The sequence below is a fragment of the Mobula birostris genome, chromosome 24, assembly GCF_030028105.1.
Source record: "Mobula birostris isolate sMobBir1 chromosome 24, sMobBir1.hap1, whole genome shotgun sequence".
NCBI lineage: Eukaryota > Metazoa > Chordata > Chondrichthyes > Myliobatiformes > Myliobatidae > Mobula > Mobula birostris.
The window spans coordinates 11,586,318-11,604,419 of record NC_092393.1 but is presented as its reverse complement, the minus strand read 5'-3'; the positions used below and the strand labels follow the sequence as shown (position 1 = coordinate 11,604,419).

The 18,102-nt window shown below is 39.9% G+C and overlaps 1 protein-coding gene across 2 annotated transcripts in view; it reads right to left on the bottom strand.

Annotated features, from left to right (window-relative positions):
* Nucleotides 1-2,204: 2,204 nt before the first annotated feature.
* The window catches only part of tsen54 (TSEN54 tRNA splicing endonuclease subunit), a 45,426-nt gene continuing 29,528 nt past the window's right edge, over nt 2,205-18,102 (bottom strand). The window contains exons 7-11 of one of the 2 annotated variants that reach the window (XM_072242102.1): nt 17,251-17,376; nt 14,575-15,239; nt 11,910-11,970; nt 8,433-8,549; nt 2,205-5,679 (exon numbers count right to left, since the gene is read on the bottom strand). In XM_072242102.1, the coding sequence (XP_072098203.1) occupies nt 5,529-5,679; nt 8,433-8,549; nt 11,910-11,970; nt 14,575-15,239; nt 17,251-17,376 (1,120 nt within the window). In that variant the 3' untranslated portion in view covers nt 2,205-5,528. The remainder of the gene's footprint in view (nt 5,680-8,432; nt 8,550-11,909; nt 11,971-14,574; nt 15,240-17,250; nt 17,377-18,102) is intronic. The other variant, XM_072242103.1, reaches the window with a different exon arrangement.

The following is an 18,102-nucleotide window of genomic DNA, read 5'->3' as shown; positions in this document are numbered from 1 at the left end:
ACTAGATTCTGAAATAGTCTGGAGGACTGAGAAATTGCAAATATCACTCCACTCTTTAAGAAGGAGGGAGATAAAGGACAAGAAATTATATGTCAGTTAGCCTGACTTCAGTGGTTAGAATCAATTATTAAGATTTCAGGGTACTTGGAGATACATGACAAAAATAGGCTGAATTAAGCATGGTTTTCTTAAGGGGAAATCTTGCATGACAAGTCTGTTTTAATTCTGTGAAGAAATAACAGGCAAGGGACAATAGCGAGCCAGTGAATGTTGTTTACTTGGATATTCAGAAGGCCTTTAATGAGGTGCCACACATGAGGCTGCTGAACAGAGCTCACAGCATTGCAGGAAAAGTACTAACATGGAGAGAAGATTGACTGACTGACAGGAGGCAAAGAGTAGGAACAAAGGGGCCCTTTTTTGGTTGGATATGTTGGAAACCATTGTTTTTTTGCCCAAGATAAATTAATACAAGACTGAAGTTGTATTTTAATCTTCACTTTTTAATAAACTAATTTATTTTTCCACAGAATGTGGTGGTTCATCCGAACTTACTGGCAGGAAGCAAGTATTGCAGCTAAACTAACAGTTTATCACCTTTCTCACTTTTCATTGGCTAAGTATTAACACATTGCCCAATTGATTTAATGGTGTCACCAATGATTTCTCATCTTGGTTATAAAAGTGATGGATTTTTCAGAGGCAATCTCTTAGCTTCTTTATTCTCTTTAATCTTAACTTTTCATTCATCTTAGCTGTTTCTCAACTCTTTTAGTTTGTTTAGAATCTGTATTTTCGTTTGTACTTTAAAATAAAATATCGTTAAGAATTAAGACTGCTTGCCATTCTTACCTCATGGAAAAACTTTAAGGGTCAGAAAATAAACAGAAATCCAACAGCTGCCAGTGACTAGTGGTGTTCTGGAAGTGTTGGTATTGGTACTATTTCTTTTCATATTAGATGCCAATGCTTACTCAGGATGACAGAATTGATGGCTTTGTGACTAAGTTTTCAGACAATAGAAACAGGTGGACAGGTAGTGTTGAGGAAGCAGGCAGTCTGCAGAAGGACTGACAGATTAGGAGAATGGGCAAAGAAGTTGCAGATGGAATATGTACAATGTAAGGGAGATCACGCACTTTTGTAGAAGCAATAAAGGCATAGACTATTTTCTAAACAGGAAGCAAATTGAGAAATCAGATGTGCAAAGGGACTTGGGAGTCCTTGTGCAGGATTCGCCAATGGTTAACTTGCAGGTTGAGTCAATAATAAGGAAGACAAATGCAATGATAGCATTCATTTCCAGAGAACTATAATATAAAAACAAGGATATAATGCTGAGGCTTTAAAAGGCATTGGAATATCGTGGAGTTTCCTACAGTGATGGAATCTAGGACCAGAGGGCACAGCCTCAATATTCCTCTTTTGAAGGAAGGCAGATGTCTCTTTAAAGCAGTGACAAGGAGGGTTTCTTTCACCAGAGAATGGTGAATCTATTTAACTCATTACACAGATGACCATGGAGGCCAAGTCGTTGCATACATTTAAAGCCAAAGTGGATACGTTCTCAATTAGTGAGGGCATCAAAGATTATGAGAAGGCAGAATGAGGTTGAGATAACACACAAGTCATGATCAAATGGTGGAGCAAACCTAATGGGCAGAATAGCTTAATTCTACTCCTGTATCTTATGAATGGGGCTGGACTTGACAGTGGCAAGTGTAAGAAAGATGAAGGAAAAGAAAGGGAATAAGGATAAAAGACAAGATGGGGAGACTGTAGTCCTGATTACAGGTCTTGGCTTGAAATATCGACTCATTACTCTTCCATAAATGCTGCTTGGCTTGCTGAGCTCCTTCAGCATTTTGTGTGGATTGCTTGGATTTCCAGCATCTGCAGATTTTCTTGTGTCAAAGGAGCAGTCACCTTTTTTCATTTAGGCAATGTTTCCAAAAACGCTGTGATTCTTTTTAAAAATACTCAAAGTTTATTTCTAAAAAGCAAAGTTTATAAAGTTTAGAATGGCAAATGATGAAAGTTGGTGACTAGTGAAAAGCATGCCTGCAAGACCAGGTGGTATCAAAGCCAGGCTTTACACTCACCACTGTGTTAACTGTATATACTGATTCTAGTAATCAGGTCAGAACAAATGGTATAAGGAACCTCATCCAAAATAGTAACATCTATTCTCTCTTCACTGGAGCTGCATCACCTGCTGAGGTACCAGCTTTTCCTTTCCTCATCCTCCTCAGGTTTTAAGTAAAATTCTATTAATCAAAACAAGTTTTGCTGTTATTCTCTTCATTCCTAATACAAAGACTAATCAATCAACTGTCACAAAAACAATGTAGTAAATAACCATTTTTGCATTGCTTAAACTGCCCCCTGCTTGACTTTGATTGTTGAGACTGCTAAAGACCTTAATGATGCAAATTAGTACAAGCATACTTCTTTGAAATCTTTATTTCAATTCATTATTGAAAAAAGGAATGTAATAAGAGATGTTCATGTTCCAACTTTATTTTTCTTTATATATATTTTGCATTATCAAGACAAGTAACAAAACCATTATTTGTAGTAAGATGCTCACTGTTGCCTTTAAGATCCTCACACTAGATGTCAGAATGTTGCAGATTGTTTTAATTCTATTTTTACAAATAAATGAATTTCAGGATCATGTACTGTATTCCAGAATCAAACACTGATACAAAAAAAGTCCAAGAATCTTAGTTATAAAATTTTAAAATAATCTTTGGAAAATGTTTGAGTCTTTATCTGCCTAAGACCAGATAGATTTAGCCAAGGCAAGATCAATCACAATCAAACTGCCAAGTAGACTTGAGGGGCTAACTTGTTAACTTCTAATTACTTGGAAGTTAGGTTGATTGCCCAGCGTGGCAAAATGTTTGCAGACGTTTCAGCTCCAATCGAGAAGCACAGTCACGAGTGTTTGCTCTTCAGAATGCCAGCTTATATACTTCCCAGGATCTGAATGGATATTGATTAGACATCATGAATCTTCAACTACTGTTCAGTATTTTGAACCAGCCAACCAGATCACGATATTGAATCAATATCCATTCGGATCTGAGTATATCAGCCTGCATTCTGAGGCAATAACACCCTCAACTGTGCACTGATGATGGCTTCTCAATTGGAGCTGGAACATCTGCAAACATTTTGCCAAGCTTGGTGATCAACCAAACAGCCAACCCAAATAATTTAGAGCCCAATGGGTATTATCATCGGTAGCAAACTGTAGATCCTGGAACCGGGAGCAAAAACAAATGCTGGAACTCAGTAGGTCAGGCAGCATCTGTGGAGGGAAAAGGGTTTCAAGTCACAATTTTTCATCAAACACCTAATTTGCATAGCAAATTCTTATGAGCAGCAATAGTCTGTATTAGTAATAATAGTCAAGACATTGTTTTGAGAAGTTCATTGATTTCTCTCCAATGCCTTGGGATTACTTGTATTCTCCATTCATTTGGTTTTACAACCCATACAAAAGCTAACACCCCTCACATTGCAGCACTCACTCAATACTACACTGGATTGTTGCCTAGAAATACTTCCCAAGAGTAGGACTTCAAAATTTCCACTCAAGGGCAAGCTGCTTCTATTGAGCAACTCTGGCAGTAGAGAGAATTTCGACTGTTAATAATGATGAGGAGGAAATCTACTGGTTCTTTACCAACAAAAATTCTTCTATTATCAGGGCTGAAGCCCGTATTATTGCAGAACCATTTATCGATACATTCATCATACCATTACATCCGGCTTTTAACAAAAACACAGTATACAAAAAAAATAGCTTTGAAAAGGGTCTGTTAATTCGTAACAATCTGATGACCAACATGTAAAAAAAATGAAACAAATTCATGAAGGAAAATGAGATTGAGGCATAAAACTCTATAAAACAATCTTCCCAATCCGAATGCAGTGTGTGTAAATTTGCAGTGACATATGCATTGTTATACAAGAACATTCATTCAACAATTATAAAACCTCTTGACTTTAACAAACTGAGTGCTAATAACTATAAAGTTACATTATTGTTTTTAACCTGATAAAGGGTCTCAGCCTAAAACATCAGCTGTTTATTCCTTTCCATAGATACTGCCTGACTTGCCGAGTTCCTCCAGCATTTTATGTTACTTTGGATTTCCAGCATCAGGGAATGCAGTGATTATTGTTGTTTTCCTTCAGGTTTTTTTTCTATTTTAAATTGTTTTTGAAAACTACAAGTACCAATTGTTATTTGTTTTGTTTTGGAATCACAGAATGTCTCATCTATGAAATTTTATTGTTTAGGCCAAAAGTATTGCTAAATCTCCAACCATTCCCGCCTCCTTTTTCCTTCCAGAAGAGAAGGTACCTCTTTAAAACAGAGATGAGCAATTTATTGAGCCAAAGGCTGATAAATTCCTGAAATTCATTGCCACAGAGTCATTGGATATCTTGATTAGAAAGGGCATTAAAGATTATTGAGAGAAGGCAAGACAATGGGGTTGAGAGGGATGGGAGATGCTGAATGGCCTAATTCTGCTAATTCTTAAGATCTTTTTCTCCCCAGTCCAACCCTGCAGTATCATTTTAAGGGGTACATAATACAACATTAAACCACCCTCAGTTCCCTGTAATTAAAGTCGTTCCAAATCTAAAACCAAAATATGCTAATGCTATAAAAATATCACTACGATTTTTCTTAGAAAATCCTGCAACATGCAGGGCAACTTGACACAGTGTGGTTATCTTTTTCTTGATGAGAAAGGAAGTCAATACTAATGGAGTAAAATTCTGCTCATCTGCAACTGACCATTCAAAATGTCAACACTCCAGCCCCATGCACTCACTGTAAATTCACCTAGTTCTGTTGGCTGCCCTACTTTAATATTTACCTTGTTCTCTTTTCCATGTTCCCTTGTACTGCTTTACAACGTAATGTTGTTTTGTTTAGAATCTGAATTGCATTGTAAGTGAATTTGAAGAGTACTGGAGTATCAATAAATCTTTTAGTCTGGTAACAAATCTGCTGGTTTAGCCTGCATAAAGTTCTGAGTACACCTGATTAATGGAGTGTACTATATGAAGCAGGCTGATACTGTTACAGAAATATTACACCTTGATTTAAAACAAACCACTTTAATCTCAGATTTTGCTGGTTTCTCTCAGGGCAGCCAACTTCAAAGCTCAATTGGCTGTTTGTTGGTACAAACAGAATTTTGATCAGGATAATTCTATGCATCTTTCACCAGAAATACTATGGAGAACTTAAGACTTTTTAAAACTAAGGTACTTCGTTCAATCTAGGTTGTTTGCCTGAATCGGAAAAATAAATTTTATTTGGAAAGCTCCTTTACAAGTGGTTGCAACTTCAACTACAATATTACTCAATTAGCCTACTCCACCATGTTGTTGGCAGATCAACAGATCTCTGTGACATTTAAGCAATACCTCCTAACTCTAAAGACACAAGGAAACTCCAAGAGTGTGTTGTTATAAAACAATCCAAGTTTCCAACAGAATCAATGAGAAATATCGACTGGTAATTTAAATTCCTTGAAGGTGTAGAAAGAAATATCTCCATTATCCACCACGGCAAACACGACAGGAACTTCACCACTTTGAAAAGCTAGCTTCTTCATCACACGCAAGTCTGGCACTGGCCCATCGAAGCTGCAGAAAGAACAGGTCAAAGGAGAAAACATTAGGAAAAACATTCCTGTACCTACAGTACAACTTCCACTGACTCAGGAAGCCCAAAAGTACTGTAACCTATTAAACATTTATGAGGTACAATCACTGTTTATAAATATGGGAAATAAAGCAGCCAGATCTGCATCTCTCACTAAACTGCAGCATGACAACTATCTGCTTCAATGTGATTGCTTGGACAATAGATACTGTCCAGTATACTAGATTAATTTTCTTGCTCTTCAAAATAATACCACAGGATCTTTTAGGGTTAGCTGAAAAGACAGAAAGAAACTCAGTACAAAAAAAAACCTTAACACCTGGTGACTTTATGGTCAAATCTCCAGATTGATTTGAGCCTACGATCCTGCTACCAGCGTACATAGAATTTATACTAAGCAAGGACATGAAGCTTCATGAAATCATGACAAAGAAAGTTCCTATTGTGATATAGCTATAACATCAAGAGAAAGAAGCAGTTTGTATGTTCACACTCTTGGTCCAGTAAAACAAGCTCCATACTCTGATCAAAAACACTAGATAATATAGATAAAGAACATAGAGGCAGACAGTAAAGTGGGCTAAAAGGCTTATTTTTTTCTTACTTATCTTTCCATATTCTAAAGCAAGGTTTTTACATATGAAGGAATAATACATTTTATGATTTCACTGTAAGAACTTCAGATAGTTACTCTTATGAGCGCGGTTAACAGCAAAAGCAGATCTGCAGATGTCTTACTGGTGTAGGCTGGAGGAAAAATACTGGAAGAACTCCCTACTCTTCTTCAAAACAATGCACTGAATTTGTTATATATTCACCTGCAAGATCAGCTGGAGGTTTTGATTATTGACTCATATAAAAGCCTGTACCTCCAACAATGCAACTTCCTCAGTATTGCATTGTGAATGTCAGCACTAAGGTCACTGAGCTGGGACTTCTGACTTAGGTTACAAGTCCCCCAAGTTGTACCATGTGCTACCATTGAGTTAAGGTTTCAATAGACAATAATAAAGAACATCTCTAAAGGTGTGACATTCCTGATGGTATATTCTTGTACAGTCTTTTACCCAATTCTATGGAATCAAAAAGGGGAAATCATTTATTCTTCAAAACAGAATAGCCAGAAATTTGTAATAAATTTGTTTGGAGGCTGAGATACAACTGGCCATGAGCAGGCTTGATCTCGATCAGGTCAGCATGAATCTCTGATGATCATCAAATTATAGGTTCTAGATATATTTTTGTTTAGGATTCAACTTCATCACAAGTTATGAGGACCTGCCCTACCATCCATACGTATTGCCTCTATTCAGACATCCTTACCCAAACTTACCCAGACAGCAGGAAGAGCACAAGCAGTGCCCAAACCTCAGCTGGCAAATACTAAGGCATTACTGTTGCATTGCCTGGGCAACCTTTTGCCCGCTAAGTGCAACGTAAAGCCTTTGTATTGTATTTTAAGTATCTCTGGTACTCATGGAAATAACAGTGATCTCAAGTAATAAAAATGAAATATTAGAAACTTATGAAAAGGAATTTTTCCTTTTACTCAAGATCAATGACTTCATTCCAATGGATGACCACAGTAAAGCTATGTACATGCAGCCCTTCACCTTTGTAGGTCAGTGCTCCACTGCCAGCGCCAGGGGCAAGGCAGACTCATGTGATCCAATGCATAGCCACAGAAATCACAAGGGAGACAAAGCTGGCAGTGCTCTACGCAACCTTCAGTCAGAGACAAGTACAGTTTGGCTGTTAAAGTAGGCTTTCAATACTAGCATGCCTGAAAATTACATTAAATACTAAGTGCTGATTCATAAGGAGGAATGTGAAACTTCGCTGAATCATGGTGACAGAGAGCAGAAGTCTGGACAAGTTGTAAATTTGATAACAGACGTCAACTAGAATGCACCCTAAACGAACTTACCTTTACTTTTAATAATGGCTTAATGTAACTTATAATCCAATATGAAACTTCCTGTGGGCTGCATAATTTTACCATAAGAATGCAAAAGAGAAAGGCTACTAACTATTATGAAATCACTGTACCACAAAAGGGGTGGGTGCAGGATAAGAATGGCACATGCTAATTAGTGACCAATTTAATCTACCCTCAGTGGCAACTTCACTAGGTACATCTATACACCTGCTCGTTAATGCAAACATCTAATAAACTAATCATGTTGCATAAAAGCACACAGATGTGGTTAAGAGATTCAATTGCTGTTCAGACCAAACGCCAGCATTGAGAAGAAACGTTATCCAAGTAACTTTGGCTGGGAATGATTGTTGGTGCCAGACGAAGTAGTTTGATTATCTCCTGGGACTTTCACACAACAGTTTCTAGAGTGTACAGATAATGGTGCGAGAAACAAAATAAATATTCAGCAAGTGGCAGTTCTATGAGCGAAATGCCTTGTTAATGGGAGAAGTTAGAGGAGAATGGCCAGAGTTCAAGCTGACAGGAAGACAGCAGTAATTCAAATAACCACACATTACAACAGTGGTGTGCAAAAGAGCATCTCTACATACACAACATGTCAAACCCTAAAGTGGATCGCCTACAGCAGCAGAAGACCTTACCAGGTTCCACTCGGATACAGTGGCCACTGAGTCTATGTGCTTGTTGATGTTTTCAATCACCTTTAACACAATTTAAAAGACATTTCTATACCTTTCAAAAAAACAATTCTAAAGTACCTCAACTGTGCATCCAAATATTTAAACACAATACCTGCAAACACACATTCTTGAAAAGGGTTTCCCAGGATTGGTTTTGCGGAATTTTGCCACAGTATCAGCTTGGTACACATCAAAGGAAATCCTGATGCTTTCAGAGATTTCTTGCAACCTGGACAGCACAATTGCAAAACAAAATCTCACATTCATCAAATAGAAAAGGTACAGCACACACCATTTGCTAAATGAGGCCATCACTAGTCATTTTTGGCCACTTCGAGAGAGCTGCTTGCAAAACAGGTAAGTCACTATCCTGAAAGCATGCAGTAATATGGTCTAAAATGATTTTTTTTTCTTCCTCACATTTCCATAAGCATTCAGAAGGAAAGTTTTCACAGTTTTCTATTTAAAGGCAAACCATACACAGGTAATACTTTTTTATGATTTCACTAAGAATTTTTGATATATAGTCAATCTTATGAGCTAGGTTAATAGCAACAGAAAGGCACAGCAGATGTTTTATTGATATAGACTGGGGATAAATACCGGGAGAACTCACTACTCTTCTTCAAATATGCACTAAATTTGTTACATTCGCCTGCAAGAGCAGCTGGAGGTTTCAATTACCACATCATCTAAAGGTTGGCACTGCCAATGACGCAGCATTCACTCTATTGCATTGTGACTGTCAGCCGTAAAGTCACTGAGGTGGGACTCGCACCACAACACTTTGACTCACTGGACAAATGCTACCACTGAGCCACGGCTTCTGTGACCAGTTGCAATGGACAGCAATATTAAAGAGTATTTGGATTCTGGTCAGGTCAAGCCGTACCATGTTAGCCCAGGTCAACATTTTCTTCCAGATCAGGATGATTTCCTACTAATTTTCTAAGAAATATGGGGCCTCTGTTCTCGATCAATGCTCAGCAGCACAGCAAATCTTTTCTTCAGCTTCTCTGCAAATGCCTTTTGTGTCCAGTCATATTAAACATGGAAATTCAGAATCAGAATCACTGGCATGTGACGTGAGATTTGTTAACTTACAAATTTATGAGCATCCAAGCTTGTGTCAAGCTGCATTTTAATTTTCTACCCAAAAAGAGTTATAGCTGAATACTCTACTGCAAGGCATTGCTGAATGAGATTGATATAATTGCTCTTTTGAGAGCTGGCATGGTCCCAGTGGGTTGAATGGCCTTTTCCTTTGTCATAAGAAGATTGTTTCCTTCCTTCATCCCACGGCATACACATCACTTAGGTGGAGCAGTTCAAGCTATAGCTTTGTCCTCCTCGACAGTACCTCCAGTTAACCTCCTTGTGCAGCACAGATTATCACTGATCCTTTTCCATGGAACTTTCTGGCAAAATGTCACCTGATTACTTAAAAGGTCTGAGTTGTAGAAAGGGCCTTAAAATAGACGACAGATAAACAAGAGAATAGAAATGGGGAAATCTGGAGCTATAGTGGCTGAAGACAGAGTTGTCAATGATCGAGGAAAGTACATAGATACAAAGAGATAGACAGTAGAACAAAGCACAGGAACAGGTTTTAGGCCTAGAAGAGGTAACACAGATTCGGGGATAGAGTATAGAGATCTTATAAAGAGGAAGTATTAAGTTTGAAGCTTTAGTAGGCTAGAAGACTGGAGCCTTAGATGAACAGCTTAGCGAGAAAGGAGGCAAATGGCAAAGTGGTAGACAAGCTGAAGGTTATTGAGAAGGGTGGCACATCATCCATAAAGGCACTGCATAGATATGTAGCAGTGGAGAAGAGGGTACGTTAGAACATGGAAACAGGGACGTTTTAAAATCATGGGGAATATATGGAGTTCATCATATTACAAATTGAACAAATTTGCCAAAGGCTTTATTCAACTAAAAACAGTGGTTAATTTGAAGAAAAACAACAGGAATTCTGCAGATGCTGGAAATTCAAGCAACACACATCAAAGTTGCTGGTGAACGCAGCAGGCCAGGCAGCATCTATAGGAAGAGGTGCAGTCGACGTTTCAGGCCGAGACCCTTCGTCAGGACTAACTGAAGGAAGAGTGAGTAAGGGATTTGAAAGTGGGAGGGGAGGGGAAGATCCAAAATGATAGGAGAAGACAGGAGGGGGAGGGATGGAGCCAAGAGCTGGACAGGTGATTGGCAAAAGGGATATGAGAGGATCATGGGACAGGAGGTCCGGGAAGAAAGACGGGGGGGGGGAACCCAGAGGATGGGCAAGAGGTATATTCAGAGGGACAGAGGGAGAAAAAGGAGAGTGAGAGAAAGAATGTGTGCATAAAAATAAGTAACAGATGGGGTACGAGGGGGAGGTGGGGCCTTAGCGGAAGTTAGAGAAGTCGATGTTCATGCCATCAGGTTGGAGGCTACCCAGACGGAATATAAGGTGTTGTTCCTCCAACCTGAGTGTGGCTTCATCTTTACAGTAGAGGAGGCCGTGGATAGACATGTCAGAATGGGAATGGGATGTGGAATTAAAATGTGTGGCCACTGGGAGATCCTGCTTTCTCTGGCGGACAGAGCGTAGATGTTCAGCAAAGCTCTGGCGGACAGAGTGTAGATGTTCAGCAAAGATGTTCACCTGTGAGTCGACTGGGGTGATATACTGCGTCCGGTGCTCCCGATGTGGCCTTTTATATATTGGCGAGACCCGACACAGACTGGGGGACCGCTTTACTGAACATCTACGCTCTGTCCGCCAGAGAAAGCAGGATCTCCCAGTGGCCACATATTTTAATTCCACATCCCATTCCCATTCTGACATGTCTATCCATGGCCTCCTCTACTGTAAAGATGAAGCCACACTCAGGTTGGAGGAACAACACCTTATATTCCGTCTGGGTAGCCTCCAACCTGATGGCATGAACATTGACTTCTCTAACTTCCGCTAAGGCCCCACCTCCCCCTTGTACCTCATCTGTTACTTATTTTTATGCACACATTCTTTCTCTCACTCTCCTTTTTCTCCCTCTGTCCCTCTGAATATACCTCTTGCCCATCCTCTGGGTCCCCCCCCCTTTGTCTTTCTTCCCGGACCTCCTGTCCCATGATCCTCTCGTATCCCCTTTTGCCTATCACCTGTCCAGCTCTTGGCTCTATCCCTCCCCCTCCTGTCTTCTCCTATCATTTTGGATCTCCCCCTCCCCCTCCAACTTTCAAATCCCTTACTCACTCTTCCTTCAGTTAGTCCTGACGAAGGGTCTTGGCCTGAAACGTCAACTGCACCTCTTCCTACAGATGCTGCCTGGCCTGCTGCGTTCACCAGCAACTTTGATGTGTGTTGTTAATTTGAAGAACTTGAGTGACAAGGGCAAACAGTTTGAGCAAGAAGGATGAACTGGAAGGAAGATGCCCATAGTCATACTCAATATTGGAGGCAAATCTTACTTAGGCGGTTAAAATCACCAAGCTGGTCTGGCTCTGCCAATGGTAACAGTAGATGCATCACTGATCAACACATCAATGACATGCAATAAATCTCAAGAATGAAGGTACATAGCTGTAGTGTTCAGTGACAACTTACCTAGGTATTTTGTCCAAGGTATGTGCGGACTCCATGATGCAGATACTTTGTTGAATCTCTCCTTTGTGAGAAGAAGATAGTAGATCAAAAAGAATGACATGCATTTATCTACTGGTTTTCACTGCCTAGGGACATTCCAAAATCCCTTCTATCCAATCAACAGCTAGGGTCTGATAATCTGATTTCAAAAATGTTAGTATACTGACAAGTTCATCAAATATTTCTTTGGAATTGTGCCATGACATCTTTTACATTTATCCAATGGGGATAAATAAAACCTTGTTCACATTCTAAAAAGCAGCAAACTTCTGAACCTTCAAAATGTAGCGCCTGCCTGGAGACATGGTTAAGTTTACATTGGGACACGAGGTTCATAAAGAGACAGGAGTGATAACAAATGAATTGTGACTGATAACCCTTTAATCTACTTGATTGCAGCAACATTTTTCTGACTGGCATCATGTTGTTAAAAATCGAATTGAGTTTCAAGCAGCGGAACACTGTTCATGCACTGTTTAAATGTAGAGCAGTTCCTTGTTGCCATTTTACATAATGGGGCCTGATTTTATCCTAATCACATCTCTTCAAACAGCAAAATGGCAGGCCAAATACACAAAGATGCTGATGGTGTAAAGCAAAAGGATTTGGTAATGAAATGCAAAGAATAACAAGATGGGTGGCCTCAAACATAAACAAATGCAACAGTACAAAAAATGAGGACAATGAGAGTAGAAAATTTAAAAGACGATAAAAAAAAAGCTCAGTATAATGTTAAACACAAATCTTGAGCAACACACACAAAATGCAGGAGCAGCTCACCAGGTCACGCAGCAACTATGAAGGGATGAAGGATCTCAACCCACAAAAAGTCAACTCTCCATAGATGCTGCTTGATTTACTGAGTTCCTCCAGCATTTTGTGTATGTTGCTCAGGATAACTTTAAACTCAATTTCCTGTGAAACTAAATGCCGATGGATAACGTTTTATTTGAATGCCTCCACTTGCTGCTCCATTAACATTATCCTGAGCAACATACATAAAATGCTGGAGGAACTCAGCCAAGTCCAATTCAGAATGCTAAATTGAAAAAGTAAATCAGAGAGATTTGAGATCTCAGTAGCTGGACTAGAGGAGGCAAAAGGGCAGTTATTGCCATGTGGTGGTGACCAAGGAATTCTTTACTGAATGCTTGTTGGTATCATGCACCAGGTGGTAAATATCCACTGAATCTGTAAGATGTTAAAATGGAAAGCAAACACAAAAACCGCATCAATGATTCAGGAAGGGAATGTAGAAAACAGGATGGCAAAATTGCAAATGGTATAAACTGCAAACATTTTCAAAACTATTTGGATAACATGACCTACAGGTATCAGGATTGATGTTAATGAAGTATTATGAGCGTTAGTATTCAATACGCTCACTTATTTGTTATATAACTTCTGTAAGGAATAGTCTTGTCCCCTTGTAATTTTGTGTAACCCACCATCCATCCCAGCAGGATAAATAAACTGGTCAAATATTAAAAGGGCTGAAGTCAGGCAATCTAACTCTTGATATCAATGGAAGGCCAGCTTTATTGCCCATCCCTAACTGTCCCTGAGAAGGTGGTGCTGAGCCACCTTCTTGAAATCCTACAGTGTGGTGGGTTGGGTATTTCAAAATTTAAACCCAACTACTGATTCTTGGAAAATCTTGGAACTCCCTACCCGATATTTAAGGTAGACATGCTTTCACTGGAAGGACTGCAGTGAATCAAGGCCTCAACTCACCAGTACCTGCAAGGGCAATTTAGGATGGGGGATAAACACTGACCTTGCCAGCAACACCCAGATACTGAAACTAAATACCGCTATTCCTTTTTTTTGAAAATAAACGTATTCCCAAATTCTAGTTGGTGTGCAACTTGCAGAGGGGCTTACAGACAGTGGTGTTCATGTACACTAACCGCCTTTCTCCTTCCTGGTAATAGAGCTCACAGTTTTTTGAGATACTCTCAGAATAGCCTAAGTGAGTGAATGCAGTGCATTGGTTGTGCAGGGAATGAATGTTTTGGGGTGTAAAGCAAGCAGACTGCTTTATGTTGGATAATGTGGAACTTTTAAATTGTTGGGAACACAAAAGTATTCTGCAGGTGCTGGAAAATTTGAGTGACACTCAGAAAATGCTAGAGGAACTCAGCAAGCATCTATAGAGGGGATGTTTAGGGCTGAGACTCTTCATCAGGGCTGAAAAAGAGAGGGGAAGAAGCCAGAATAAGATAATGGGGGTAGGAGGAAGAGTATAGTTTAGCAAGTGATAGGTGAAACCAGGTGAGGCGGAAGGTGGGTAGGGGAAATGAAGTAAGAAGCTGGGAAGAGACGGGTGGAAGAATTAAAGGGCTATAGGAGTTCGGAGTTTTACCCAACCAGGCAAGTTACTCAGTGTAGGATATCTATCCTCTGACATACTCTTGTAACCATTTTTGTATCTGTTCCAGTTGAGTTTCTGGTGGGGACCTGGCTAGTGTAAAGCCATTGAATGTTACTCTCTCTCATGCTGATGATCTATGCCTGGCAATTATTGTGCATAAAAGTTAGAAATGATCTGCCATCACCACCCTCAGTGTAGAGCTCAGTTGTGCAAACACAGCACTACTGAATGACCCATTGTCCTGTCACCCACCTAGTGAGCTGACTTGGTTCAGCTTTACAAGCGGTTCTATCTTATCCTTCCACAGATGGGCAGGCAACTTCTTGCCCTGGGCATTTTTCATCCTGAGCATCTCCTTGTATTCCTTCCAGTTGGAATACGGTTTGTTCTGCTTGTTCTTATTGATGTCAATTTTGCACATGTTCTTGTTCATTTTCTTCTTCTTATGCCGGGACAAATCCATAAACATCCGAGATTTTTTCCAGCTCCAAGCTTGAGCGACCACATTTGGTGGTAGGAGGGATTGGTCAGGTGCATTCAGCTTAATCTCTGGACAATCAAACGCGATGTTGGGGAATCTGATCTTTGTGAAGTCCCACCGGCACTTCCCAGCAGGGATAACTCTCTCTTGTAAACTCCAAGGGGAAGACACAGTGGAGTCTAAGGACTCATTCTGAAACCAACCCCTTTGTTTCAGCTCAGCCTGTTGCTCGCTCACGTCAGAACACCCAACAACACTACTTTCTTGCAATTGCTTCATATTGCTTTCTGGAGATACAGGTGTTTGTTTACTGAAATCCTTTTCTGGGTTCTTGCATGTGGCATCCTGCTGGTGAAGCTTACACTGCTCCTCTCCCCCACCAATGCTTTGCCCAGACTCTGCCTCTTCAGGTTGGTCAGAGTGGCTTTTCTTGGATCTAGAAGAGAGAATTTTGTTTGTATTAAGAGGTGCCTGGATAGATGTAAAACAGGTGTAAACCACAATCATAATACAATTTAGCAAATGTACCATGAAAATCGTCTCAACTCAGATGATAAACTTAAAATTACTCAACATCCAGATGTGAGATCTCTTGAACTTATTGTAACTGTCAACCTGACCCTGTGAAGGGCACATTTGTGGCACTGAAGCTGTTCTTATTTGTTTGGGTTAGAGGGATTAAGAACACTTGTGGGTTAGATGGAAGTGTGAATATGTTAAGAGGGTGACTCGTGGAGATAGTGGGTAAACGTGAGTCCAAGTATTGAATAGGAAGGCCACATCGGACGTGGGTGTTTGGGCTATTTGTCACCAGAGATCAGTGAGTGCACCTTTGCACAGAGTAAGACAGACTTACACCTTGGCAATGGCTCATTGTCCAGAAGATTTCTTTGGGTTGACAAGTGATAGATTATCTTCAACTTGATACACAGGAAAAGACAGACATCACCAAATGACCAATAGGGCACAAGAACTTTTTCTCAACCATTACAAAAGAATAAGAGCAAGAAATTTAAATTTTATGTGGCAAATTTGCTAATTTCTGAGGATCGGTTAAAGTACTATATCCTTCATGTAAATGTACATCCTGGAACACATAACTGATGGGAAGAAAACAAATCTGATTTATATTTAAATAAAACAAATAAAACTAAACTAAGAATGCATTTAAGACAAATTCAAGGAAGGTTTCTGATCAACGGAAATTGTATCTTTGATAACAATTTTGAGGAATGTCTAAATGATCACAGATGTTTCTGAAGTCACTATACATTCTGTCAAACAGCAGTAAGATGTCGGAAAAATGGGTGCATTTAAGGAGCATTTCCATGGTTAATGTCAATCTTCTTCACTGAAAGAGGACTGGTCTTCAGTCAACACCGACTCGACCTAATACATGAGTGAGGATGGGTATGTTTGCACTAGAACAAAACAGACAAGGATGCAAGGCTCTACAATGTTTTCGTGCAGATCGCAAATTAATGGGGAGAATTTCTTCCCCCACTAAAGCTATTTACTAAGTTTATATAATTTTAAGACCTATAGACACAAAGTAGTGCCTGCTGGAGTGCTCACTGTCAGAAATGTTTGTATCAAACCTTCAAAAATAAAATCAAACTTTAATTATCATTCAACAATACATGAATACATCTGAACGAAAGAGCATTCCACAGGGGCCAAGAGCAAACCATACACAGCACAACACATTCAAGATAATGAGTACACATACAGTCACACACAAAAAAATTATATATAGCCCAAGTCCCCGAGTAACATGACCCATAAGTTAATGGTGCATTTCCTGGCAGTCTGCAGATGAACACATACACGTAATCCAGCTTGTCATTCTACCTATCAAACACTGGAGAGCAGCACTGACAGGAAAGGCCAGCCCCTAACTAAGCATGGCCGCCATCCCACACCAGCTCCAATGTCTCCTCTCTTGCACAGCAGCAGTCAAGCCCATGGCTTGAGTCCCAGTCCTCACTACAACCAAGGCCACACAGCTCCCCTGCCGTCTGTCACTCCAGGAAACAAGGGAAATAGGCCTGTGGCATCTTACGTTGTCAAAGTCGAACAAAGTCTTGCGATCACAAGAGAAACGCCCAAAACAATCACCTCCCGGTTACACTTCACCCACCAATTCCAATGCCTTCCTGTAGCAGGCAGCAACACGGTCTACACGGTCCAGCTCCTCTGCCAACATGCAGCTCACTGATGGGGTAGACCTTCAGTACCCAAAGTTCCTGGAGTCCCACATTGTCTTGCAATTGTAAAAAAGACATTAAAAAACAGGAAAGAAAAACACCTTTGGTTGGCTGAGAGACCGGTGCATCCAAGTGCACTGCCATTTTACCAGAAAGCAAGCAAACAGGAAGATTTTAGACTAGTTTCTGTGATCTAATAACATGTATCTCATTCTGAAAGGCAAAGTTAGTTAGCCCCACCTCTGTTCCAAAGTTAAGTTTGCATTGTCACGGCTGCCACTTCGCTTCCTCTTGCGATGTTGGGTATCTGTGTCACTGCAGGAAGGATCCAAGTGTAGCTTTTGCTCATAAGAACTACAAACTGTACTAAAATAAGAGAAGTTGTATTTATAAAAACTTTTGCACAAACTGAAGGTGCTTTCCAGTCAATATATTATTCTTGAACTGCACCAAGTACAGGTTAGTAAAAGCAGGATACTAGTTAAATAAAGCAATATATTAAAAAAAAACATTTCAGTTACATTAGTCCAGGACATCGTTGGAATATTGAATACAATGGCATGCAAAAGTTTGGGCACCCCAGTCAAAATTTCTGTTACTGTGAATAGCTAAGCGAGTAAAAGATGACCTGATTTCCAAAAGGCATAAAGTTAAAGATGACACATTTCTTTACTATTTTAAGCAAGATTACTTTTTTATTTCCATCTTTTACAGTTTCAAAATAACAAAAAAGGAAAAGGGCACGAAGCAAAAGTTTGAGCACCCTGCATGGTCAGTACTTAGTAACATCCCCTTTGGCAAGTATCACAGCTTGTAAACTCTTTCTGTAGCCAGCTAAGAGTCTTTCAATTCTTATTTGGGGGATTTTTGCCAATTCTTCCTTGCAAGAGGCTTCCAGTTCTGTGAGGTTCTTGGGCCGCCTTGCACGCACTGCTCTTTTGAGGGCTATCTACAGACTTTTGATGATGTTTAGGTCAGGGGATGTGAGGGCCATGGCAAAACCTTCAGCTTGCACCTCTTGAGGTAGTCCATTGTGGATTTTGAGGTGTGTTTAGGATCACTATCCTGTCGTAGAAGCCATCCTCATTTCAC